The sequence below is a fragment of the Nannospalax galili genome, unplaced genomic scaffold (assembly GCF_000622305.1).
Source record: "Nannospalax galili isolate Female #2095 unplaced genomic scaffold, S.galili_v1.0 scaffold281, whole genome shotgun sequence".
Lineage (NCBI taxonomy): Eukaryota > Metazoa > Chordata > Mammalia > Rodentia > Spalacidae > Nannospalax > Nannospalax galili.
Window position 1 is genome coordinate 4505206 of NW_008349068.1, and position 10250 is coordinate 4515455.

Sequence of the window (10250 nt, forward strand, 5' to 3'; positions counted from 1 at the left end):
ATATATTGTTGTTTTGAGACAGTAGCTCACTGTGTGACAGGATCTCACTATGTAGCCCTGCCTGGCCTGGAACTCTCTATACGTCAGGGTGGTCTGGCACTTGAAGAAATTGGCCTGCCTCTGCCTCTGCCTCCTGAGTGCTAGGATTAAAGGCATGTGCCACCACACTCAGCATACCTCGATATTTTTTAATCAAGTCAATTTTGGGGTTGTGGAAGCCTAACACTTCCTTAGAGTTGAAGTCTAGCATGGGTGTTTTCTTTGTTTTTAGCATCTTCCCAGTTTTCTATTCAGACTTAACTCTTCTCCTCTGCTGTCTCCTTAATGTTTGTGACTTGCCTATTTCCCAGTTAGCATTATATTGATGTACACCAACCTGTAACTACCTCAAATTTGTTCTGGAAGCATGAAGGGAACAATGACTAAATACTAAAGCAGCCTGTGGTTTTCAATGTGATCAGACAGTTAAATGTGTCATCGTCTTCTATTGCAGTAAATAGCAGACAGCTTTCTCTGTGCAATGTTTATAAAGCATGTCACTCCTCGAGTGAGAGCCCCTCTCCTAGAGCACACCCTGCCTTCTGCTTGTCCATCGTTCCCCAAAGCTCCTCCTTGGGGCCCTTCTCTGGAACAGCCATTCTGGCCCCATTTGTGAAGCCCTCTCTGTGAGCTTGCCACTGAAACTTGTCTTTATCCCTGTCTCTACTTCGCAGTCTTCTAAAATTGTGCAAAAACCTTCTCTGATATACCTGGAATGGCCTTTTTCCATCTGTCAAGCTATTTCCCTTTTATCCTGTATCACTCAGTCCTCAAAAGTGACTAAAGCTTGTTCTAAGTAAGTAAGTCATGTCCACAGGCCGAGCATATCTGCTCAGGAATAAAAGACCAACTGTCCCCTCAATTGGATTATTTACATGTTTGTTCACTTTGGTTTGTACAGATGTTCCTATTATTGAGTGTAGTTGGCTTCTCTGCAAAACTAAAATTTACATATGCACATGCTTCACAATGCTAAAAGCAAGTTTTTTTGAGATAATCCTAGGAAGCATTTTCCATATTCAAGGACCACCTGTCATCGCTAACACTGATTTATGAAACCTCCACATGGCAACATCCCAATGTTCCTCTGTTACAGGATTGTCTCTGGAGGAAATCCTGCTCATTCCATAATAATGGCACATGTTTTGGATCAGATCTCAATAGAAATTTCAACATCTCATGGTGTAGTAAGTGCATGCTCAGTAAGTAAAAGAAACGCCAAGAAGCCAAGTGGATTGCTAATCAGTTTTGAAAATTTCGTACAGTTTTTTGAGCATTCTGACCAGTTTGATTTCCTCTGAAGAGATGGTATCATCTAAACAGTACAGAGTCACCAACACTCAAGTGCAGAACTCTCTTCAAACGACATTGGCTATATTAAGACAAAGTAGACCTAAACTGAGAGGAATATATCTGAAAACAACCACTTTGTTTTAAAATAAATAGATCGCCACCAAGAAAGGACGAGCCAGAGCACTAGCTGGTGATTATTTTACAGCGGGGAGGCAGACAGGAAGGAAAGCAAGCCTTCGCTCCTCCCTGTGGCACTTCCGTGTTTTCCAGTCTCGATCTGTACACAGGATTGGAAGCAAAGGGAGAGACGGGAATGAATAAGAATGTGCCATTCGCCCGCTGGCAAGGGTTAAGATGCAGACTTGGCAGCTGAGTGGTCTTGGAAAAACTGCTTCATCTTCCTGCTTCCGTTTTCCCTTATGGAAAACGTGGGTCACAGTAATCCCACTAATCTAAAGGCCATCATGTGGATTAAATGTGAAGCCATTGGCGGGGGTGGGGGGTAGGGGGGTGGACTTGGAAAATAACATGGTGAGAGTTTGCCTTAGGGACCTGAGATTTGATTTCTGATCATTTGCAGGGGGAGGAGGACCATCACCATAGATTTTTCTGAGCCATGGAGGATGGATGGACTTTGCTTCTAAATCTTCATGAGGTCCCACATGCCTTCCTGAGTTCCTCATCAAGTGACTATTTCGGGGACTATTCAGTTGATTAACTTAGTCAGGACTGACTTGACAGCCGAGGGCAAGCCTTGGGCAAAACTTGCTACTTGCCCTGGGTCATGACTTTTTTGTTGTTGTTATTGTTATTATTGATAGTTGTTGTTTGAGACAGGGTTTCTCTGTAGCTATAGCTGGCCTGGAACTCAGTATGGAGACCAGGCTGGCCTCAAACTCAGAGATCTGCCTGCCTCTGCCTCCTGAGTGTGGGGATTAAAAGTATGCACCACCACACCCAGCCTTGTGAACCATTTGTAAAGTGAGACCATGAATTTTTTTTTTTTTTTTTGGTGGTCTCCTATTTTCTAGGTATTGGTGCATCCTTAAACTGCCAAGATTCAGCATTCTGTGGGATAGACCCAGCGTCTGAACCAGAGACTAAAGCTGTCTCCAGCCTTGTGGAGAGCAGGAAAAAGGACATGCTGTGCTTCCTGACCATACACTCTTATGGGGAGCTCATTCTCACTCCATACGGCTGCACCAAAAATAAATCAAGTAACTATGAAGAGCTGGTGAGTCCATAGTGCCAAGGCCTGCAGACAAACCTCCACAGGACCACTGCCTTCATTTTCCTGATTTCCATTTCCTGGAGACTTTGGCACAGTCCCCATTTTCTTCGCCCTGCTCATCTTTATTTTCTTTCCCCTGCTTTTTACACCTTGCCAGCTGCCTGCCCGGAAGACTCTGGGTTAAATGCGGCTTTACCTACGTTAATTAACTACCTGTTTCATGCAGTGTCAAGTTGGGAGACATCTTAGGTATTCGGCTATAATATAAATGAGATGATTATGTTAATAATGTGCAGGAATGTGCTTTCCTTTCTGTAAATTCTCTCTTGAAGCTCCATTCAGTTATTACAGCTTTTGAACCGTGCCTTAAAGAACTTGCCAGCTGTTAGCAGAATATGACAAATCTAAAAGAACATGTTGAATAATATCTGTTCTCTTCTCTACTAAACACAGTGCTCTGTTTTCTTCTAAACTCTTCCTCCAGCATTTGCCTAAGAATATTTGTAAGAGGATATGCAAGGGGAATGCAAGCTGGATGGAGCTTGTTCTTTGTGTGTTAGTCAGGCCCTTCTCTGAAGCTTTGCTTATCCAAGCAGTGGTGGGCAGGATTACTGGAAAGAACTGAGCTCTCTGCCCTTTTGTGTATCTGAGGATGATAGTCACAAGTCAAAGGGAATTGCATTCTTTTCTATCTTTATTTTGTAACTGAATCTTTAATCATGGTAAAATATATCTAACATAAAGTTATTATGGTGACCATTTAAGATTTTATTTATTTTTAATTTTTGTTTATGAGTGTTTTGCCTGCATGTATATACGTGCACTGCATGCATACAATGCCTGTAGAGGCCAGGAGAGGGTGTCAGATCACGGAGAGCTGGAGTTATAGGTGACTTAGTACAGCAAGTGCTCTTAACGGCTGAGCCATTTTTAAATGTGTAGTTCCGGTTGTTCAGTCTGTAACTGTGTACTTGGTACCCATTAAACAACAACTCTTTTTTTCTACCCCCAACTCTGGCAATCATCAGTTTTCTTTCTGTGCCTGGACTGTTCTACTTACCTTGTATCCGTGAAGTCATACACAATTTGACTTTTTATAGCTGACTTATTTTACATAACACAATACCCTCTATGTTCCTCCCTTGAAGATATGTCAGAACTTCCTTTCTTTTTAAAAGAAAATAGTATTCCATTCTGCATATATATACTATGTTTTGCTTCCCCCTTCATTCATCAACGGGCACTTGAGTTGATTCTGTCGTTCATAGATTATGAATGATACTGCTATGAACAGCTGTGCAAACATCTTTTCAAAACCCCACATTTAGTATTCTTGGATGTATCTAGACGTATAGTTGCTGTGTCATATGGTAATTATAGTTTTAATTTTTGAAGAAACGCCATACTGCTTTCTATTTTGGTTGTATAATTTAAAATACTCACCTACAGTGCACAAGGGTTCACATTTCTCCATATCCTACCAATACTTCTTATTACCTTTTATGTTTTTACTTTTCAAAAGAAGCTCCTCATTGTGTGCAAATGCTGAAGTGGATGATAGTGAGGAGTCCCCTGTTGTTGACATCACAGAGGCCAGATAAACTCTTGATTGCATTATGCCTCCTGTCCGTTTTGCGCTAGAGCGTGACTCGTAAAGTACAGTGCCTGGAGGCCCCCCTCAGCACAAATATCCAGCAATACCCACGTATCTTTCTTCAAGACATTTTTTTTTCTTTTACTGATCCTTATAATTTTCAAAAATTTGTACTATATGATTATTTTCAAGATATGGAAATAACTAACATTTGCCTGGTTCATTACAATTTCAAAGAAATTTTAATGGCACTCTCTTATTTGACCTTTATGATGAAATAAATAATCTCACTTTGGAGATAGTGAGAGAGAACTTGAGTTAACTACATTTCCAGAACCCCTACAGGCAGGCCATGTGGAAACCTAGGTTGGTCCTCTCCGTGTTGGAGTTCCTTCTTCATTCTCACACAGCCTCTCTCTACTCAGAAAGGATTTGCAACTTTTTGGAGCGATTATCAATTTTAATTTCCAGCCGACTGTGTTCAATTTGAAATTTGTAAACCCTAGCACTTTTTTCTTCAATGAAGAAATTTGAAGAAATACAGGTAATGGTTAAGAAGCTCAGAACTATCCTAGTCTCTAGTTTCTTTAATAATCGTTGTAGATTTCTTTCTCTTTCAATGGAACTGTAACAAAGCTAGATAAATTTCCAGGGACACTGCAGGTCTTTAAGGGAAAGTGCCTTCCACCAACAGAAAGGTCTTTGATGGAAAGGCATCTCCTATCAACATTTGTATAGCCCAATATTTTTTTCTTGGGCATGTCATTCTTTTTGGTTCAGGAAAACGGGTAGTATATGACCATTTTACAAGGTCTGCATTTAAAAGTTAGAGGGTCTTGTGTTGCTGATTGGTGAGAGCCCCATGGCCACTGGCTGGAGGGGTAAGGAGAGAGGAGGACCTGGGGCAGCACCATAGATGCTACTAAAAAGTAACTCTAAGATGAAAATATTGATAAAGCCTTGGTTCTATACATAGAAACTGGTACAATTTTCTGTACTTCTTACAGTCTCCAGTGCAGAAGATAAGCATAAACACTCACGTTCAAGACTTTGATAAAAAGTGTGAACATTTTGCTGTATGTCAACCTTATTGAATCTACTTGGTAAGTATTTTCAGGTACTTGGGAGAAGATAGAACACAGTGTATAAGACCAAACCAGGCCCCCAGCTCCAAGGGGACTTCCATTTCTAACCTTATTTACAGCCACCAGAGGCTAGTAATTAATCTCTCTGTATTTACAAAACCAACACTTTTTAGAAACCATGGTGAATATTGTACTGCATTATAGAAAATGTGGCAATCACCATGTGGAAAGCGGGACTATATATAACCACTTTCTGAACTGCTCTGGAAATTGGGATACCTATCAGAATTTTAATGTTTTACATGCTAGCATTATTGCCATTTGAAATCTTTTCACGTCATCTCTTGTATTGTGTCTCATGCTTTGTTTCTTCTTGCACATGCCCAAGCTTTAATCAAAGCTTTTGTTCATCTACCTGTGAATATATCCTTACAGCCCAGTGAAAGAGTTGTTGAGCAGACTTTAGCAATGTGTATCTTTAGCAATATGTATCATGTTCCACTAGAAAGGGAATTTTTATCATTTTCACTAGGAAGCACCATTAAACAGAAAAGATGGACCAGAAAATGACTCCATATGGCCCCCAAAGTAGAAATCAGTCTAGGGAATTTCATTTCATTTTCTCAGAAAGAACCAAATATATAAGCTGAGAACTGCAATTCTATACTTCTCATATACACATTTCTTACCTTTATCTATTTCCCTATAGTTAGTAATAATGGAAAAATCCTTAAAAAGAATCAAGGAAAAGTTCATTTGCTAACAAAGAAGGGAAAATGGGTCTCCTATCCCACAACTAAGATTTGAGGAAAAAGAACTATAGGGAATAAAATAAACAAAGGCTGGAAGTGAAATAGTTGTCTTGGGTGAGCTGCAAAAATGGGGGAAAAAAGCAAAGAATAATTTGGGTAAAAAAATGTGATGTAGCACTGATTTATGTATTGCAAATAAGCATAAGGACCTTCTGTAGACCAGCTAGCATGGAGTTTCATTCAGAGAAGCACAAGAACACATGTGAATTTACAATGATTAAGAACAACTTCCATCTTTATTAGCTGACTCTCGAGAATGTGAGAGTACAGACGGTAAGTCACTGTCCCTCAGACTCTGGCTCTCAGTTTCTTTGATGACAGAAGAGCTCCCTGAATCCTTTCCACTCTCCACTCTCACTTCCTTCATGGGGGTTCTCTCTAGAAATCCCTTTCCTGACTCTCCCTTTTCTGGTGAGCCCCTTCCAGGGTTAATGGTGCAACTGCTTTATTTTTTACATTTCTTTAGCCTTTTCTACCCATTATTTCAGTTTCTAGGACACACAAAAATAGGAGGTAAGGCAGACTCATGCTCATACTGGGGGGCGGGGGGAGCAGCTGAAAGACTGAAAACAGAAGAATCCCCACTAGTGAGTGGAGACAAGCAAAAGCTTGTGGCTATGCTCAATTTAGCATTCTTGTTTTGTCCCAACTACACAGAGAAAATCTCAAGTGCCTAAAGGATGCTGCCCATGACCTCACCACCACCATTTTCTGCCTGCTTAATTCTTCCTTTGAAATGTCTCTGGGCTCCTCCACACTACCCCAGCACCACGTTTTCACATCTTAGCACTCAACTGGGAAGCACAGAGAAGGAAAGGAGAGAAAATATCTAAAACTAGGCCATTACTAGTTGAGAGTCAGGGTAACTGATAAGCCTCTAAGTATAGCCAGGCTGTCTGGGACCAATGCAATGGAGCATAATGTGCTAACAGGAGTGACAAGGGTCTTTGATGGTGTTTGTAAGGCTCTAAGGAGAAGCCATGGGATATAACCTCTGGCAGATAGGCTATAATGTTGGGTTGTATGGGGGAGGGTCCTATCAACAGACCATGGACAATGATTTAGCAGAAGGTCAATAAGTACAGGACTTACCAAAAGGTCAATAAGTGTTGAATTTCAGTAGTGGCTGATATCAGGGAATCGTCTTCAAAGAGCAGGCTGAAGCCATAGAACCTCTAGTTCTGAGAGAATTTTCAGTGCTTTGATAAGGTGACATGGCAGTAGAGTTAGGTTTGAAATATCTGAATGAAGAAATAAGAAGGGAAACCGTAAGAGAGGTGAACAAAGGGCAGTGAGAGAAAATGGGAAGAAAGAGAATCCAGTTGAGGTGATCAGGGAAGGCCAGGTGGAGAAGACAATATTTGAGTATCTCAAACTTAAGTAAATTCTAACAGGTAAGGCTCCAAGTGAAGGGGATGTCCTGACAAAACATCGGAAGGCTGAGGAACATGGGTGTGTCTGAGGGACAGTGGGGAAGGCTGATTTTGACTACCATGTGGACTAGGTGTGTAGAATATAGTGTTGGAACATAGATTAGAGCCATTTATAAAGGAGCTCAAAATATAGGCTAAGAAGTATGTATGTAGTTCATTTGACAAGCAACAGGGAGTTATTGAAAACTTTTCATCACAATCATGACCATAGCTCAATACATCTGGAAGCCATGTGGGACCAATTGTGATAAAGATTGGTGAGAGGAAGACAAATGTATTGGAAGATGCAACAGACCAGTTCAGGGGTAATGAGTCTGACATAGGGCAATAGCACTGTAAATACAACTTGGTAACTGGGAAAAGGAGACAAAGATGCCTGCAGAATCTCCCATGCATGTTGGGGGAACATGCAAGGCCAGAAATAGGAGAATCAGAAGAGCCACACTGGTATAAGTAATGATAAAAATGAGTGTGGGTGTGTTTGATATGAGGCACCAACAGACTACCTAGATGTAAATGTCCAGTGAGAGGTTAGAAAAACAGTCGAAGGGCTGGAGAGATGGCTCAATGGTTAAGAGCACTGACTGTTCTTGCAGAGGACCAGGGTTTGGTTCCCAGCACCCACATGACAGCTAGCAACCATCTGTAACTCCAGTTCCAGGGAATCAAATGCCCTCTTCTGACCTCTGCAAGCATTGGACAACATGGGTGCACTTACATACCTGCAGGCAATACACTCATACACATAAAATTAAAAAGAGATAGAATATTTTTTAAAAATAGGCGTGGTGGCACACACCTGTTAGTCCCAGCACTTGGGAGGCAGAGGCAGGCGAATCTCTGTGAGTTCAAGGCAAGCCTGGTCTACATAGTGAGTTCTAGGCCAGCTGGGGCTACAGGGAGACCATGTTTCAAAAAGACTAAATAAATAAATAAATAAATAGTCTAAAACTAAAATCTTGGGGTTAGAGGTGTACAAAACACAAAACCCTTGGATCGTCGGGTTTAATTTTAATACCAGATTCCCTCCCTCCCTCCCTCCCTTTCTCCCTCTCCCTCCCTTTCTCCCTCTCCCTTTCTCTCTCTCTCTCTCTCTCTCTCTCTCTCTCTCTCTCTCTCTCTCTCTCTCTGTCTGTCTCCATTTCCCACCTACAGATTCAAGTTGGACAGAAGGCAGCAAATGCATTGAAAGCAAAGCATGGAACCAATTATAAAGTTGGATCAAGTGCAGATATTTTTATGTAAGGATTTTTTTTGCCTCTTTCATAGTATCTTAAGCACAAACAAAGCCAATGAGTTTAGGTGTCAAGATGGGTGAAAGAACAGAAGTTCCTGGGATCTACAGGGAGCTGTATAACTTGAAATGACCAAGGATGAAAGGAAGTCTGTGCAATTCCAAATTATACTCTCTAGGGATAAGGTTTGAGCTCAAAGAAAAAAACAATAATACTCTGGCTCAGACCAGCATTTTCCCTGGCTTCAGTTAAGAAGAGCTGGCAAGTTAGAAGGCACAGGAGTTAACAGAAAGGGCATTGTCCAGTAAGCCTTGGTCAGTTGATTCAATTCCCAGAGAACCTATCAGGCTAGGAAAGCAGATCAGGGCAAAGACTAGGGAAAGAATCAAAAGAAAAAAATGCAGCTGAAAGGGTGCAATGCTTGTCCCAGCCCCAATCATCACCTCCATTAGCCTCTAGGGCCTACCTAGATACTTGTATAATAATTTTCCCGTGAGTCATTCATTGTTGTTTTTTGCTATTCCTTTATGGGAATCAGTCAGTTCATTCTTGTCTTGCAATTTGAGGCTGCCTCATTTTTGATCAACTGAGAAACTAAGCAAATCTATGCTATATTTCGGGCACAGGCTAGCTTCTATAGAGGAGCAAGGGGCCAAATAAAATGCAGTCCCTCCCGGGGCTGCTGACCAAGGACAGAGGGAAGACAGCCATCCTTGGGACCTTAATCTGAAAATTTCTTTATCAGTGGAGCCTTTATTCCCTGGCATGAGTATGGAGCCCTATCCTTTCAAAGTCTGATTTCTATATTTGCCTCCCTGTTTTCATTTATAGACTATGTATCAGGGTCCTCAAGGGTTTGGGCTCGAGACATCAAGATCCCCTTCTCATACACATTTGAACTGAGGGACAGTGGTACCTATGGGTTTGTTCTGCCTGAAGTTCAGATTCAGCCCACCTGTGAGGAGACCATGGAAGCCTTGCTCTCACTTCTAGATGATGTGTATTCAAAGTACTGGCCCACCAACAGTGCCAGGAAGGTGACAGCCACCACCGTAGCATTGAGCATGCTGTGCTTCTATATGTCTCACCTCTAAGTACATCCTCTCCTGACCTGCTTATCCCAAGTGATGAGGATGTGGTTGGAGTGATGGTGTGTGCAGTTGTAGAGAAACTAAATCATGGAACTAAAAATACTCTCTATTCTAATAAAGAGTCATGCTTGCATTTTAAACATTTGTTTTCCTGGTAATTAATTTTTATTGCTCTATAAGAATATCATGTTACTTAGCTATTGTAACTATAAAGCTATAAACTAAACCCTAAAAATCAGTGGTGCATGCATCTATGGACCAGTGAGGAAATCCTGCTGATGGTGGTGCAGGCAGCTGGCTGGGCTTGGCTGGGCTTAGTCTTTCAATCAGTCTAGGATAATCTGATCTAGGATGAGGGGCATATTATGCTCCCTGTATCTTCTCCAGGATGGACCACACATGCTGGATGGGAGCAAGTCCCAGCCCGCAGGCACTTT

The 10250-nt window shown here is 41.5% G+C and overlaps 1 protein-coding gene across 1 annotated transcript in view; it reads left to right on the plus strand.

Annotated features, from left to right (window-relative positions):
• The window catches only part of Cpo (carboxypeptidase O), a 19294-nt gene extending 9478 nt beyond the window's left edge, over positions 1-9816 (plus strand). The window contains 4 exon segments of the mRNA XM_008846258.1: positions 1136-1226; positions 2364-2566; positions 8643-8726; positions 9556-9816. Coding sequence (XP_008844480.1) covers positions 1136-1226; positions 2364-2566; positions 8643-8726; positions 9556-9816 — 639 coding nt within the window.
• Positions 9817-10250: the final 434 nt, after the last annotated feature.